Below are 17,152 nucleotides of genomic sequence, written 5' to 3' on the forward strand. Positions count from 1 at the left end.
TGGGCGCTAATAACCGAAAACCAAACCCCGATACACCCAAGTCCAAAACCCTCAAGATCATCTGCTGCATCATCTTACTTTGAGGGAGCCCAAAACTGAATCCTGGCAATGCCAGACCCGCACGTTCACGTGGATTAGGCTCTACATACGTTAGGACCCATTCCTCACTGCGCGGTCACACACCTGTCACCCAGGCAACTAGGGACCGTTGCCTGACAACTCAGTAAACAGTGATCTCTTGGTCCCTAAACATGTCAAGCGAACTGAGCCATCGGCACAGATGTGCTGACCCTAATATAGCAAGCCTTCGCGCTCACCAGGAAGGAAGAGCCCCTTGTACCGACGTTCTTTGTCATCTTTTATTAGATGCTTTCTGCATCTGTCGAGGAGATCGTATGGTTCTATTGGCCCCTCCCCGCAACCGCTCGCAGCGCTGCCCTTCTGCGGCCGCAGCGCGCCCAGGGAAGCCCTACTCGGACTCATCGGGCCTCTGTCACTACGCCGCTGTTTTCAGTTTGATGACATGACACTTCAAACGTTGGCATCATAGGGGAAGCCGGCCTCGAGATGGGTCTGATTTTGACACAGGGTAACGCTAACCCCATAAAATGACAAAGACCGGACTCCATCATTCTCTAAGCTCCGTGATGACAATAATCCGGTCCTCTGGGGGCGGCAGGCGGTACCCATGAACCCCTCTGGGTCTGCTGCCGTTGGTTCCATTGAACTTTTCTGTGGACATAATGGTAGATTCACAGGCACTTGTACGAAACAATACAAAGAGGTCCCTTCTACCCTTTATCTAATTTTCCCCAATGGGTAACATTTTACAGAGCCATAGTGAATGTCACGAGGGCATTGACATGGATCCCATCCGCTAATCGTATTCGGCTCCTCAGTTTTCCTTGCACTCACTGGTGTCCGTGTGTCTGCACATATTTAGTTCTTTGCAATTTTATCCCATAAAATTTATAAGTTTATTTAATATAACCTTAGTGCACAACCCTGCCGGGACCCCTCTCACTTTGGAGAGCTTTCTCTGTGTCTCTGCTTAAAAAACTTCTATCACTTTGCTCAAAAAAAAAAAAAAAAAGATGAAATAAATAAGAACGATAATAATAATAATAATATAACATCAGTTTCATTATATAGTTTTATACTGGACTTTACATTTCCAAGTCATAAACATTCTTCAAACCCATTTTTAAGGAGCCTTGGGTATTTAACGTCTAATTCAGAATCATTTATTTAACCAATCTTCTCTTACTGGACACTCAGGTTATTTCCATTTTTTTTTTTACTGTTATTAAGTGAATATTCAATAAACGCATTTACCCAGCTATGGCTATTTCCCTTGGATAGACTTGAAGAGGTAAAAATCATCAGGGAAAAAAATAAAATGGGCTTTTCACATCGTAACATTCACGGATTCACGCAGCCCTGGTAAGGAGCCTTGCAGAAACAGCCCATGACATTTCCTCTCACCTCACCCACATTTAGAGAAAAGCTAACTACGAACACATCCCCAACCACTCAACAGGGGCCAGGCTTCCCCAAATCAGGAAAAAGATCCCCGGCTATGAAGGCACAGGCTCAGTCCTGCCATCCCGGGCCTCTCTCTGGGTTGGACCCGACCAGGGAAGCCCACGTCCCCTTAAGGAGACAGAAAACCACGAATCAGAGTAATAGGAACTGACTCATGACATAAAGCACGATGTTAAAGCCTGTACCTATCCTGCCTCACATAACCCTAAAACCTTGCTTGGGATATTCCATTTTACAGAGGAGAAAACCGAGCCCGGAGCGATCAAGAAACCTGCCCAAGGTTACACAGTGATGCAAACCGACGCAACGGTTTACCTCCGGGGTCCAGGCTCTGAGCCAGTCCGCCCATAGCACCTGCTCACCTGGGTGGGCTCCCCCCCTGCTTCCGGCATCCACGGCCCCTACATGGGGCTCCAGTGCTCCTGAGACGGGCCCACGGGAAGGTACCAGGTAAGGCCTCGCAATGCAAGTGGATGTCCAGGCCAGAAACCAAGCAAGGGGCCTGACACCCCTCAGTGACTGTGGCCATAAAAAACCCTCCAAGGGGCGCCTGGGGGGCTCTGCAGGGGAGCGTCTGCCCTGCGCTCAGGGCGTGACCCCGGGGTCCCGGGATGGAGTCTGGTCGGGCTCCCTGCAGGGGGCCTGCTTCTCCCTGGCCTGGGCCTCCGCCTCTCTCTGTCTCGCATGAACAACTAAAATCTTAAAAAAAAAAAAAAAAAGCCCTCCAAATGACACCAAGTCATGTTGTTTTGTGTGCAGAATGGAAGTGAATTCCATCACACCAGCTGGTCCTGGTGCTACACAGGCTTAGATCAGAAGATACAGGAGGAAGCACTAGACGGCCGGCCACGAACACGCAGGGCATGCCCGAACCGCGGCACGCCAGGAGCGCTCCGGCCAAGGTAACGGCTCATGTCAGCAATTGGAAGGGACTTCCCTCCGGTGACGGGTCCGGGTTCCGGGCTTCGGGAATAAAACAGCGAGTACTTGGCAGGCGCTCCATCATTACTTATTGATTAGGTTAATCCTAACATTTCTCCAGTGTTACCCTGAAGCATTTAGAAAAACTCTTAGAGACAGAAAATTCTTCTAGTTCACTTCCTTAATTTTAGAGATGGGGAAGCTGAGGTCCCACGGGTATTAAGATAATTACACGTATATGCAAAAACCTCACTTTTGCCCTAAATATTGCCCTTTGATTGTTACTGTCTTTATAGTTAATAACATACCACACGATATAGTACATATTTACTACGTATTTGACTTTTACTCTTTCTTGGTAAGAGCTTGGGAAAAAAAAGTCCTTTAATAATTGGATATCCCGTTCCATGTGTCATTCTTATCAAGAGACTAAAAACTCTCTTAACTGCACGTACTCCTTAAATATCAGTCCTGCTTGTATTTATCTACCTGTATGATCACAAGAGAAAATAAACATCCAAATGCTTTGTAAAGGGCACATTTCCTGCATCTTTGTGACATTTTTGACAAAACAGATTCAACAGCAGAGGGAAAAAAAATGTGAAGACGGATCTTGTCTTTAATACCGTTTTCCATACGCTGGAGTCCCAGAGCACGAGCTGGCTCTCACACCGTCGAGTACATACCAGTTGGCCTCTTTCTGCTAATAGGAAATTCAAATGGGAAATCTCCACAGACTTCACGGTTTCTCCCTTTCTCCCAGTCCGCCCGATCCTTTGAGATACCCCAAGAGAAGCAGACATTCACAACTCTATTTCGGCCGTGTTCGTTCCCATTCAAAGGCACTCACCCCTCCAGCCTTGTTGCTAAAACTAACACGGCCCCAGAAACAGACTTGTCAAAACGCAGTGAGATTTTTTAATAGCAGGACCAAAGCTCAAATTGCAAAAAGGAGAAATTTCACATATTGCTATCCTTAAAAAATAAAAAGGCTCTCTCTGTCTGCCCCTTGCCCCCCAACATCCCCTCCCCACCCCTGCCACTTCCTTCTAGATGCCCAACGGCGCTGCAGCTTGCAGTACAGACACCACTCTCCTTCCGGGGCGCTGCACTCTCAGCGGAAGCGTGTAGGAGGCAGCATGGATATACGCCGACGACGGCAGGACTTGACCTCAAGGTCTTGTTTATTCTTTTATTTTTTTTAAGATTTTATTTATTTATTCATGAGAGACAGAGAGAGAGAGGCAGAGACATAGGCAGAGGGAGAAGCAGGCTCCATGCAGGGAGCCCGATGCTGGACTCGATCCCAAGACCCCGGGGTCACCCCCCGGGCCAAAGGCAGATGCCCAACCACTGAGCCACCCGGGCACCCCGAGGTCTTGTTTATTCCTCAGGGTTGATGAAACTGGGGTCTCGTGAGTCGACACTGACAAACTAGCCCAGGTATAGCCCCAGGGTGGGGGATCCAGCGGATCCCAGACCATGCTGCTTTCAGTGGTCAGAGCAAAGCTGAGCTTCAGCAGAACCCACAGATCCACACTCCCTGGGCACCTGCGCTTAAACACAGGTCATCAACAGGTGAGGTGTAGCAGTCAGGGCCCTCCCCCTATAGGGATCACCAATCTCGCTGGAGGAGAAAACAGGGGGCACTGGACGGGATGAGCACTGGGTGTTACACTATACGTTGGCAAATTGAACTCCAATTAAAAAATATATATATACAAAAAAAAAAAAAAGGACATCAGAGGGAGGGCTTAAGAACTCTAGAAAGTAGAGGCCAAGAAAGGAAGAGAGAAACCACGTAGTGCCCTCTGTGCCTGAAGCACCATGCCTAGGCTCCCCCGTTACAGGGTCAGGACACTCATGCTATAAAGGTGTTCACATCCAACCTATACACATGCACCACGTATTTTTTCAAGTGACTTGGAGTTTTAGCATGTTGTCCAAGCTATACCACATTAAGCGGCAAAAGTACCAGCATCTGAACCCAGCTTGTCCACCTGCCAGGCCGAACCTGTCTGCGCTCCACAGTGGCCTCCAAGGGGCCACATACTGCTGGGAGCCCCCCAACTAGCGCACAATAGCATATAAGACGAAGTAAAGCATGTGCCCCAGGCCAGTGGTTCCCAGATGTGACTGATGGATGGGCATCACCTGAGATGCTTCAGAAACAGCCAGATCACCCTGTTTCAGGCTACTGACCATGCAGGTCTGAGAGGAGGCCCCGAAATCTGGATTTCCACACTGCCAATGATTCGCGTCATTCCTCTGCTGTACCATTTACAGAAAGAGAAAAATAAGGGCTCAAACATGAAAGGCCATCTGGAGCCTGGGTCTGAATCTACAGAATGTTAAAAGAGAAACACTAAAGAGGCGGCTACGTCCCAGGAGTGATCATGACAGTGAGACCAGCGGCCATGGCCAGGTGACAGGATGGAGCGTGATCAAGGGGGGGATAATAGGAAGGGGCGATATTATGAGCATCTTATAAATCTGGCAGAGATATTTAGACTCCATGCCGTGATAACAAGGAAACGCGGAGGTCTGTGGACCATGGGAACACCACCAGCACGGTGCATCAAACAGCAAATGAGCATCTGGACCAGGAGGCGCAACTACAAAGCTGCTGCTGATACAAAGGCATGGGTCCCAAGAGAGACGGAACCGAAGGGGAAGGCTACCTGGATCACCAGAATGCGGGCTGCGGGAGCACAGGGGGGCATCCAAGCCGGCACTGAGCAGGTGCCGCACGGTATTTGCAGACCGAGCAACACGGAGGTGGACTGAGCAGGCAACAGGACATGGAAGTCAACAGAGTGGCATGAGTCAAGGATGTCTGCAAGGGTCAAATCCGAAAGCCTAGAATTAAGATGATGGTGCTGGTGCAACCGATTAAAGAGGTAAACAGCAAGGGCTCTCCTTCGTGACCTCTTGCTGTTTTCTTTCCTAAAACCTGATTTGGGCTTCCGGTCCGTGAAAGAGTCGGGTGATTCTGAGATACTGGAACGTGCCATCGACGGTGGCACAAATGGCAGGTCTCCTTCCATGGTAAGAAGGAAACAACGGGCGAGATCATTTTAGTCTGATTTTTGGCAATGTTGTGAGAACCTCAACTCAGATGACATTCCTCACGCCATCAACTGGATCGCTGCCGGCTGACACGCCAATAACATAGTGGCTTGACCTGACTCCCCATAAACCTTAATGACAGAGTGTCTGGTTGTGTGTGGCTGGGTCAGCCTCCAGGCCCTGCCAACCTAAGCAGACTCAGGGCCACCTGCGGCTGGCTGCTCAGGCCTCTGGGGGGCTTCCAGAGAGCTGAGAATCAGTCCTGCCCAGGAAAAAAACTAGATGAAAATAAGTAAATAAATAAATAAATAATAATAATAAAAAAAAGAAAAAGCTAGACGATCTTTTGAAATCCTTTCCAAACTAATGATCATTCAAGGTGCCCTGTGAGTAATGGTGTTATGCAGGTGCGCCAGGCCCCAGAAGCAGTAATTGGAGGGCATACCCTAACTCCCTTTAGGACATCCATCTTTTGCAAGCCTGAGCTCACAAGATCTTTCTCTCTAAAATGATGTCTACCTACTGCCAAGAGCCAACGAAAAGACAAACAGCCCTTGTTTTTCTAAAATTCCCTAAGAAAAACAATTTGTTTCATTTACCAGCACAGCCAAAACATATTTTTTGAAGGACTGAAAAAGGTTACATAGCTCCAGTTTTATTTTTCTTTCTAATGCAACTGTCCAAAGCCTGCCTTTCCCAGTGTGCTGAGAGGTAACGTCCGAATCCAAATGACTTGACAGATTCTCTTAATTCACACACAGGGAGATGTGTGTACAAAATTCCATTAGTTTCAGAACACTTCCTTTTCTTAAACATATTTCCGGTTCAAATCATGTGTTTATAGCAGCCTGCAATATATTACTTCTAAAGGTAAACAGTCTCGGTAAAAAAAAAAAAAAAAAAAAAAAAGACAGAAACAGCAGCATAGCACTTGGGCCACACCGGGTCAGTCCTTTCCCTTGCTCGGTGTTCCCGCAGCGACAGCCCTAACCAATGACGCTGGAAAGTAGGAACGTGTGGCCAGGAGCAGTCCCTGCTGCCTCCAGCACCCAGAAAGGAAGCCTCCACAACGACAGCTTTGAGCCTTCATTCCCAAGAATCTCTGTGCGCCCCTCTCCTTCCCTTGTGCTTAGTATAAAACTCAAAAACCCACTAAGTGCAGACATTTTTTTCCCCTCTCCTCCTCTGAAACACAGACTTTTTGGCTCGGAGGGACAACCGCTTCCTGTCACTCCTGGGAAGCGGTGTCTTTTTCAACCTTGGAATAAGAGGTTTTGGAGACAACGTGCTGTAATACTGGCTGCTGAAAAGCTGGGTCTTGCAACTTCACACAGGCTGAGGCTGCTCCGCATGGGACGGGGACTAGGAGTGATTGAAAAATGGGGCTCGGGGCCACCCCAGGTTTGCAGCAGCCTCACAAAGACTCCAAAGTGACATCTTAAAAATACCTCATCAGCCTTCTGGATGATCCTCCAGTTGCCTGGGAGAGCATCTCCCGCAGGGAGCGGGGAGCTCGCTGGGAAGGCATCTGCTCCTGGTCAGAAGGGAGGAATCTCGGAAGCCCAAGGCGGATAGTCGGGGAGCCCAGGGGACCCCAGGGCAGCCCAGGGGAGCCTCCTCTAGGAGCAGCGACAGGTTTCTGCCAAAATGCAGAGAAACCGAGACTTTCTTTCTGCAGCAGCCCCGAACCCTGACACTTGCCAGCCGACGCGGCGCAGGATTCAGCTCCAGCAAGGGGCCTCCCTGGCCCCGCGGCGCCCCAGGCGGCTTCCCCGCGAGCCCCGGGGCCGGGCCACCCTGCTCCCCTTTGCCCTGTTTTGCAACAAGATGAGCAAATCATGTTTTTCTGAGATGCGCGGAGAGTGAGGCTCTCCCCTTCCGTGTCCGAGGAGCCGGAGTTGCTGAGGGGATGGGTGGGCGCCGGCGGGTTGACCCTCCGACCGCCGCGGGGACCGGCAGCCCAGGGGCACCCTGCGCGCTGCTCCGGCCCACCTGCGGGCGCACCTGGCGCACGCGGGGACCCCACCCCGGGAGCCTCCACTCCCCAGCTCCGGGCAGGAGGCAGGAGGCAGGAGGCAGGGCCGCCCAGGTGGCCGGCCCGGGGGTCGCGCACCGGCGGGGTCGGAACAGCCGCTGCCCTGCACCCCCGGGGTCAGCCCCCTGCACCCCGAGGGCGCCCTCCCGGCCCCGCAGCCCCAGACGCGCACCCGCCGCCGCGCCCGGGAGGCAGGCTGGGTGCTGGGTGCCGGGTGCCGCGGGTGCTGGGTGCCGGGTGCCGCGGGCCGGGGCGGGCGTGGCGGCTGGAGGCCCGCCGAGCGCTCGCGCCCCCCGCCCCGCCGCGCGCGGCCTCAGACAATAGAAGTTCTGCAAACTTCGGTCTCCGGGCGCCGAGTGCGGGTGCGGGAGGTCGGGCCCCGGCCCCGGGACAGCGCGCCCGAGGCGCAGGGCCGGGCCGCCGCCGCCGCCCCCGCCCGCCCGCCCGCCCGCACTCACCGCCGCCGCCGCCGCGCAGGCCGCCAGGCCCAGGGCGAGCAGGACCCAGGCGCGCCGCATGTTCCCGGCACCGGCCGCTCCGGACGCGCCTGCAGCGAGCGCCACGCGGGCCGCCGCCAACCAGCGCACAGCCGCCGGGCCGGGCCGGGTCCCGGTGGGGGTCGAGGTCGGGTCGGGGTCGGGCCGGGCCGGGTCCCGGTGGGGGTCGAGGTCGGGTCGAGGTCGGGCCGGGCCGGGTCGGGTCGGGTCGGGTCGGGGCTCGCCGGCCTCTCCCGCGCCCGCTGCGCCGCCCGCTGCGCCCGGAGCGCGGCGCCTCCTCACTTGTTGGCTCCCGCGGGCCGCGGCCGCCGCTCCTCGCCTGCTGCTCCGCGGCTCCCGGCGCGGCTCCCGCTGCGGGCGGACCCGGGAGGGCGGACCCGGGAGGGCGGGAGGGACGGAGGGACGGAGGGAGGGCGCACCGAGGGGCTGGGAGGGCGGGCGCAGCGGCGGCTCCGCGGCTCCGGGGCGACGCGCGGACCAGCGCGGACTGGGGCTCCCGGCGCCGCCTCCCGCCTCCCGCCTCCCGCCGCCCCGCCCCGCCCGCTCGCTCCGCCCGCGCCGCCCCTCCCGCTCCAACCCCTCCTCCCCCCGCCCCCGCTCCCGCTCCTCCCTCCCCCCTCCCTCCTCCCCCTCCCCCTCCCCGCTCCCCGGGCGCCCGGGGGAGGGGAGGCGCCGTGTGACTCCAGCCGGGCCGGAGACATTCCTGCAGGATGACCCCAGTGGGCGCTCGGGCTCCGCTGCACGGTTCCAGCGGGTGCGCTGTGCGCGGGCTCGGCTTCCCCTCCCTGCCCTGCCCTCCCCCCTCCCCTCCCCTGCCCTCCCCTCCTCACTGCCCTCCCCTCCCCTCCCCTCCCCTTCCTACCCTTCCCTGCCCTCTCCCACCTCCCCGTCTTCACTGCCCTGCCCTCCCCCCTCCCCTCCCCTGCCCTCCCCTCCCCTCACCTCACCTCCCTACCCTCACTGCCCTCCCCTGCCCTCCCCTTCCTACCCTTCCCTGCCCTCTCCCACCTCCCCATCTTCACTAACCTGCCCTCCCCTCCCCACCCTCCCCTCCCCTGCGCTCCCCTCCCTGCCCGCCCTGCCCGCCCCACCGCGCTCCCCCGCCTGCCTCCTGCCTCCTCCGAGGGGTCTCTCCAAGCTCACTTCCCGGGGGAGAGGTCGCTGTCACCACGGAGACCCTGAGCCGGGCCTGAACCGGGCCTGAGCCGGGCCTGCACCGGGCCTGAGCCGGGCCTGCGGGCATCACACCAGCAGGAGGACACCGCTTGGAGAGTCGGGGAAACACACAAACTTCGCCGCCGCCTTCAGGCCTTCGTGAATCCCGTGTCTTACTTAAGTGGATGAATGTAAGGAACGCGCGGTGCCAGGGCTTCTCACCCCTCCTACACCCTCCTTCAAAAAAAAAAAAAAAAGAAGAAGAAAAATAAAGAGTGACCGAAGACCCCCTATCGACCCAAAATGCAGCACTTGGAAAGCTCATGATTTCATGAAGGACCTAAATACCGTTTCTGCCTCACACGCAGTTTCAGCCTCTAAATCATCTTAGAGGCTCCATCTCAGCCTAAGGGTGTTAAAGTTTGGAAGCTACAAATAGGGCAATTTGATGAGAAATTGGATAGAGACACTGAATAATAACAGATTTAGGAGAACTTCAAAGAAAAGACAGAGAAAGTAATTTCTAGTTTGGAGAAAATAAGAAGCCTGTATTTCCTGAATGGAAGTAATTAATCTGAAATATTTTGTGATGGAAACTGTTTTTCAATTCGGTGTCTATGGCATGCATCCTACAGAACACCGCAAATACGTTCTTCCTTCTGTTAGAATCTTTTTCTCTCTGGCTTCCAGAATAAGTCAAATGTGCAACTATTCTGCTCCTAAAATGCCCATTCCAGGAGACCAGGGACCTTTCTGTCTTTTCCACCACTGTATTCTCATTCCTGGTACATAAAGACACACAATAAATATTTTTTAGATAAATTTTGGTCTAAAACTCAGTCTATACTGCATGAGAGTTGTGAAACTGTGAGAAACATAGATATAGATTGATAGATACTAGGCCATGGTAATTTTTTAACTTAGAATAAAATAGAGCCTACTCTGAGAATCACAGTGTCTCAGTGACCGTTCACTGCAATAAATCTCAAAGAAAGAAATTTAGAGAACTGGGAAGTTACAGCTCAAAGTCAGAGGCATCAGCTCTTCCATGCTGAATGCCATCCGCCAAGCTCCCCACGGGCAAGTCAAACGTGCTGATAGTCCAAGAGGAAATGTGGAGAGACAGAAAAGTGGGCAAAGGAGAAAGAGAGAGAGAAAGTCAGGAGAACTGGAAGTTGTATCATCGGACGCTTCTAATTCCACAGAAACTGCACTGGCAACTGTGGGTCAGCGTGGGAGTCTGGTTTTTGGAAGGATGAACTACAGCCTTATTTTTAAGATGGATTCTTTGTGGCTTAAAGAATTGCATGAGATGGAGGAGAGAGGGGCTTCGAAAAGGAGTTTCCAAAGGAAAATGAACAGTGTGAAAGAAATGCAAAGAGCCTCAACTGTTGCCTCTACCTCCAAGAGATCTAGTCTGCTTTTCAGGCCTGGGGCAAGGCTGCACCTCCTTTCTCCCCAACGGTTACAAACATCGAATAGATCAGAACCCCAGTGAAAGGGGGAAACGCACTCACCTGCTGGCTCTCCAGGTTACTGCTGTGTGTTGGGGCATCTCCCTAAGAAGGACCATGGTGGCCACTCCCTGCCTCAGCGTGGGCAGACAGCGATCAAAGGAAATAAGCCCGTACATCTGTTCAAGGAACATACACACCCTTGCACCTGAACATGCACCCCCAAAGCTTTTGGTGCTTATGAGCCTCTTGGGGTTTATGCAACATTGAGAGTACGGATAATAAGGGGATGGTGCCATTTTGAGAGTCACATAATATCAGGTATTTGATAACAAAGAAATATTCAAATCTTGTGTCCAAATGCATTTGAGAGTCGGAAGGTGTGACCAGAAGGATAATCTGGACGTATAAAAGGCACAGATGGTAAAAGCACGTACGTACGCAAGACAGGGTTCTAAAAACCTGCCTATGCTGTGGGGGGGGGGGGGCGGGTAGTGGAGGGTGGTAAGGGACAAGGATGTCTGCTGCTGTTAGGGACGTATCTAAAGTCGTAAATGAGGAAGGTCTGTGTCTTTGGGTTGCTCTAAGGAAAATATCATAGACTGGCTTCTGAACAAGAAAAATTCATTTCTCACAGTTCTGGAAGCTGAGAAGTCCAAGATCAAGGCGCTGGCATATTTGGTGAGAGCGGGCCTCTTGGTTCATGAAGGGCTCTTTGCTGTGTCCTCACAGGGTGAGGGAGGGGGTGACCGTGTCCTCTGGAGCCCCTTTGATAAGAACCCAGTGCCATCCATGAGGCCTCTACTCTACTGGCCTAACCACCTTCCAAAGGCCCCACTACCCAACACCATCACCTTGGAGATTAGGATTTCAACCTATGTATGGGAGGGAGTCTGGGGATGGGGATCCAGAGGCACAAACATTCCATCTACAGCAGCTGTTGGTGTGTTTTACTATCTGCAACTTTTTTTGACTGAATAAAACTCCATGGAGTTGTGTGGCGTATGTATATCTCATACACGGAAAGTAGGAAGCGATTAAAGGCAAGGGTTCCCCCCAGTGTGCTTTCAGGTCCTCCGTTCGAGGGCTGTGCTTTAGGGGGCACAACAGGTAAAATGGCAAAATCAATCACTGCCCAACCGCTCACTGATTGCTGAAAGAATAAACAACCTACCTCAGGAATCTCAGAAGAAGATATAGAAGAGGAACAGACCATAGAGACAGAGATGCAGGCGTGTAAGAAGGGGGGGCAGTGAATTAAAAGGCACAGAACACCCGAGAAAAACAGAGACGACAGGTACTAGAAACATATTTTTAACCTAAGCCGACACCCTGGACCTTCACCAGGGTATTTAGTGACGTCACATGATCGCCCGGAGGAGCAGGTGCTGTGGCCCGAGGTGAGCTGTCAGATAGGGAACCGCAGAGGGACAAAGATGCCGCCTCAGTGTTTCCGACTGGCCTTCACTTGGCATTCCCTGGAATGTTACCAGCGGTTCAGGCTAGAAATCTATTTAGTAGGATCAGCCCTGACTAAATTCACTTGAAAGATGATAGAACCTGGGAATACGAGGAAATCCAGCCAGCCAACTCTTAATTACCCACGCTCATCAGGGCCAGTGCGCGGAGCCGTGACCAAAATCTACAGGCAAGCCCAGCCCAACAACAGCGAACACCGAGTTTTAGCCTCCGTCTTTTCACCGTTCTCTCCATTCACCTCCATCGCTCCTTTGTCCGGGAAGTTGGCTAATTGTTAGATGAATTGTCGCTCATCCTCAAGTCGCACGTCTGTGATTAAGGTTCCGTGTCAAATGTCATCCTAAAGTCAGAAATGGAGATTTTAAGGAAACCATTGTTTACAGGCTACCTCATTTGGGGGCATCAAACATCGACCTGCGAGCCATCCTCGGGTACGTGAGCATAGGAAGGGTCCACAAAGGTATCTTCAAGGTGCTGGCACCACCTTTGTGCAGGTCCCGTGGGACGGGGAGACACAGTCCGGGCCAACGTTAGGGACGATGGTGCTACCGCTGTGACTGCCACCCTGACGCCCTGCCCTTGGCGCCACAGTCCCTCACCTGCTCCCGGCAGTTACGCGGACCAGGTCGCGCGGGGGGCGAGGCGATTTATTAGTGCCCACCACTTAGATGCACCCTTCCGATCGTCTCCGCCGAGGAGCTTGGGGTCGAACCCAGCTGCGCGTTTGGATGACTCCCAGTCACCCCAGACTGCCGAGGGTCCTCGTGTGTCCTCGATGATGGATGTACAAGGGCAAGGATAAGCAGGTAAACACACAGGTAGATATAGGGGACACGTGTTGCCCGCATAGTGGAGGTTCCTGACTTTTTTTTTCTTCTTTCTATTCTTTTTTCTGGCTCCTGTGAGACCCAAATCAAACTTATTCCCTTTAGGATCTTGAGATATATTAGTGTCCTTAGGGTAAAATTTTTATTTTTCCTTAGGTGGTATAAGAGGGCTTCTGTTCCTGGTCAACAAACGATCCCAGACAAAGACAGAGATGAAGACGAAGCAGCTTTGACAGTCTTCACTCTGAGTACAGTGACATCCTCACCCTCCAGGGCTTTATAAGGCATAAGTAGGTAAAGCACGCTCTTAAATCAAGACCAACCACTCTAAAAATTACTTTTAAAAATTATTTAGATTTGTGAGGGAAAAGATCTATTAAAAAAGAATGTTTTAATTCTTGAATTACCTTTCCATGCTCAGTAGAGCTGGGTATCTTAAAACCTCTCAAAGCAGAATAGAACATACTGATATTTCTCTGCATAAAATAGCATTAATACTGGCATCACCTACAGGTTAATGCAGGGAATTATTTCATTGAACATTATCCTAAAGCATCTAGAAGGCAAAGTGCACACATGTCCGGGCATGAACACGTTTCTAGACTCTTTCAGGTAGTGCAATGAGAAACGGGTGAGGTGGTCGTGCGTGGGAGAGCTGTTGAGTTCCCCAAGGGGCGAGGAGATGAACACACCCTCGCACCTGCTGTGGGGGGAGGCGGTGTCCATGCTCTGCAGGTGGCCACGCAGATGGGTCACACACCAGCTGGGCTTTGGGTCCCAGTCCTGCCCGTCGCCGTGTTCTGAGAGGCCTTGCCCCTGAGCGGGCCGCTGAGTCCAAGCCTCCGTGTCCTCACTGTGACTGGAGGTGAGTGAGCAGGCGGGTGGAGTCCAGGCACGGTGATGCCCACATGTCACCCAGGCAGGCTCGACGTCCGCGCCTGTTGTCTCAGGGAGTGCCTTGGCTTTGAGGTGCGTCCTCTGCCTGGAGTGGCCTGCCTGTCCATGCAGCACGAGCTCAGGGTGTCCAGCCCTGGAGGGCACCTCCTGGGCATCACCCGCCCCTTCCAGGTGGTCTTCCCGGATCCCCCAGGCACCGCAACCCTGCTCAGACCATCAGTCTTGGCCTGGTAATCCCACCCCAGGGTGGGCTATGTGGGGGTCTGTACAACCCGCTGGTACAAACATGTCATCTTGTGGCTGAAAGTACGAACAGAAAGAACCCGAATAACATTAGGAGGACATAGGAACAAAATCACCCAACATTCTCTCCTAACAACAGGTAGATGGACAGACAGACAATGTGCACCGTAACCAGCTTAAACCCAAATCAAAGCCTAGAAAAAGAGTCTAAAATTCCAACATGGCAAGTTCTGAAATAAAAATTAAGAGAACTGGATTGTGAAAACAAACAAAAAACCATCCCTTTGAATTCAGATAGAACTAAAAATGCTCCTGGGAAGGAAAACAACGCTGTCCGCTGGGGCGTCGGGGCTCCGAATGTCCCCGAATGTCGCCGAATGTCCACGTCGCCTCTCCCTGGAGCCGAGAGCAAAGCCCCGACAGAGGGCGGAGGTTCCCTGCAGGGCCGCAGGGCTGCCTCGGTGCCCCCCCGGGCCCAGGCGCCCCCCAGCAGCCCAGCACCCCAAGGTGCAACTGCCGGCTGCCACTCATCTCCTGGCCCCCCTCCCGCCACCCTCCACACGAGTGTCCTCTGTTCTGTTCTGGCGAGTTCTACCCCGAAACACTGTCCTCGACTTGTGGAAACTCCTCCAGTCACTTGGCTGGCCTGTATTGGGGGCCGTAGCTGCGCGCTTCCCCCGCGTCCAGCTGTTGCCCCGACAGAGCATTCTTCCTGCTGCCAGCTGTTCCCCACAGACAAGCCTGCAGGAAATGCCTTCGGAGGGCTGCCTTAGTGAAGGGCGACTTGCCTTCCGCGGGCCAGGTTCCCGGGGGCAGGACGGCTCGGCTGGAGCATAAATGTGTTGAAGTTTATGAGACGTTGTCTGACAGCTTTACAACAACAACACAAGTCCTCACGCTCCCCCCAGTGATGTTTGCCGAGTGTCTTTTTCTTTTTTCCACGCCTCAGCCAGCGGTCGGTGGTAGTTTTCTCTCTGGCCACTTGGTAAGTCTGAAGCGACAGCGCGGCGCGATGCCACGTGCGGTTTCCCCGGGCTCCGGGGCGTCTTCTCCTGTGCTTGCTGTGCTCGGGGTGCTCTTCCATGGCCCATCTGTGCACATCTTCTCGCTTTTCCGCATGATAATATGCTTGTTTCCTTTAAGCGTTCTCGAGTGATTGCCCCTAATAGCTCCACGTCCAGCTGCGGTGTGACTCCGGCTTCCGTGTGCTGGGACACGCGGGCCCGGCTAGTCCCCACTCTGCTCCCAGCCGCTGATCTGTGGCTCTCTTCTCACGTCACCCCAGGTTCACTGGATACCTTGACTGCGTAGGGTCCTCTGATGTCTCCAATCTCCCTATTCTTCTTGACCACAAGCTGTTTTCTTTTTCATGTTTTTCTGGGAGATTTGGGGGTGCCTTCTCATCCATGTACATTTTAGCATATTTTAGACAAACCATTTTAGAATTCCAGTCAAAATTCAACTAGGCTTATATTTTGGCTTTGGAACAATTCACATTTTTTTCATGATATTAAGGCCTCTCAAACCAGAATATATTTCATTCCACTTTGTTCAGATCTTTAAGTATTAGTTAGTAATGTTTTATAGTTTCTTATAGATCCTGTGAACTTCTTTTCATATAGATTCCTATTATTTTTATATACTTTGTCACTATTAGGAGCAGGATTTCCCCTGGTTTCATTTGGTTAGAGGAAAACTTTTATCTCTCAATATTTATTTAATGTGCTACCATCTTAAAAATTCTTTAATTAATCTAGTACATTTTCTCCTGGAGTCTCTTTGGCTTTCTAGGTGTACAATGATATCATTAGCAAAAAGTGTGGTTTTTAATATCTTCTTGAATGCCTACGCCAGTTACTTTTTTTTTTTTTTAAAGATTTTATTTATTTATTTATGAGAGAGAGAGAGAGAGAGAGAGAGAGAGAGAGGGGGGTGGGGAGAGAGGGCGAGAGAGAGAGACAAACACAGGCAGAGGGAGAAGCAGGCTCCATGCAGGGAGCCTGATGTGGGACTCGATCCCAGGTCTTCAGGATCACGCCCTGGGCTGCAGGCCCTACGCCAGTTACTTAACAGCAGAAGCGCTATAAACAATAATGGTGATAACAAGGTGTCCTGCGCCAGCTCCTGATTTTAATGAAAACAATCTAGGGCTCTGGGTTCTATCATTTAGAATGACAGTTGCGGTTAGTTTGGGGTAGTCTTCAGTAGATCAAAAAGTTTTGTTACTTATATGAGTTTTCGTTAGAAATAGTTGTATTTTATCATAGCCTTTCCAAGATTTATTAAGATGATTCTATGGGTTTTATCCTCTAGTTGGTTGATGTACTAAATTGGGTCAGTGCTCCCCGAGGGTGATTTCCTAACAGTGAGCCACTTCCACGTTCCTTTAATAACACTTGTTTGATCTGAGTGCGTCTATCCTTGAGAAATTGATAATATTTGCTAGTATTTTGCTTAGAATTTTGTGCATCTTATTCGAAAGTGATAGTAGCCCTATAATTTTTTCATCCATTTTCTGCTTGATCTGCCGATGGTGTTAAAGTTGGGCTGATGACACAAAGTGAATTGGGAACTCGCTTTAGTTCCTCTCTGGCCTGGAGTAGTTTGAACAGCATTGAAAGAATCCGTTCTTAGAGATTAGATAGCACCACTCCAGGAACCCATTTAATCTTGGTACCTGTTGAGGTGGTGGCTCTTTTACCATCATTTTTTTTTTTTTTTGCCGTAATTGGTCTATTTAAGCTTACTATTTCTTCTTGGATCAATTCATCATTTGTATTTCACCAGGAAGTCATTATTATCCTCGAGGCTTTAAAATGTGTTGTCACATATTTGCTTCTAGAGAGAAGAACATTCTCTTATGATTCTGAAAATTCCTCCTACATTCTTTTCTCATTCCTTCCCTGTCCCTGACAGTTCTTCTCATCTGGCTCTGGAGATTTCTCTCTATTGTTATTCATCTTCTTTAGATTAACTTGAACATTTACTTTTCCTTATTCTTTTTGTGTTGGTTTGCTTTCTCTTTTATAT

General features: G+C 51.7%; 1 protein-coding gene across 1 annotated transcript in view; it reads right to left on the reverse strand.

The window, feature by feature from the left end:
• SDC2 (syndecan 2) overlaps window positions 1-12,399 on the reverse strand; it is a 93,559-nt gene extending 81,160 nt beyond the window's left edge. The window contains exons 1-2 of the mRNA XM_041768589.1: window positions 12,394-12,399; window positions 8,029-8,646 (exon numbers count right to left, since the gene is read on the reverse strand). Of these exons, the coding sequence (XP_041624523.1) occupies window positions 8,029-8,646; window positions 12,394-12,399 (624 nt within the window). The remainder of the gene's footprint in view (window positions 1-8,028; window positions 8,647-12,393) is intronic.
• Between the last annotated feature and the right edge of the window lie 4,753 nt (window positions 12,400-17,152).

Source organism: Vulpes lagopus, chromosome 9 (genome assembly GCF_018345385.1).
Source record: "Vulpes lagopus strain Blue_001 chromosome 9, ASM1834538v1, whole genome shotgun sequence".
NCBI lineage: Eukaryota > Metazoa > Chordata > Mammalia > Carnivora > Canidae > Vulpes > Vulpes lagopus.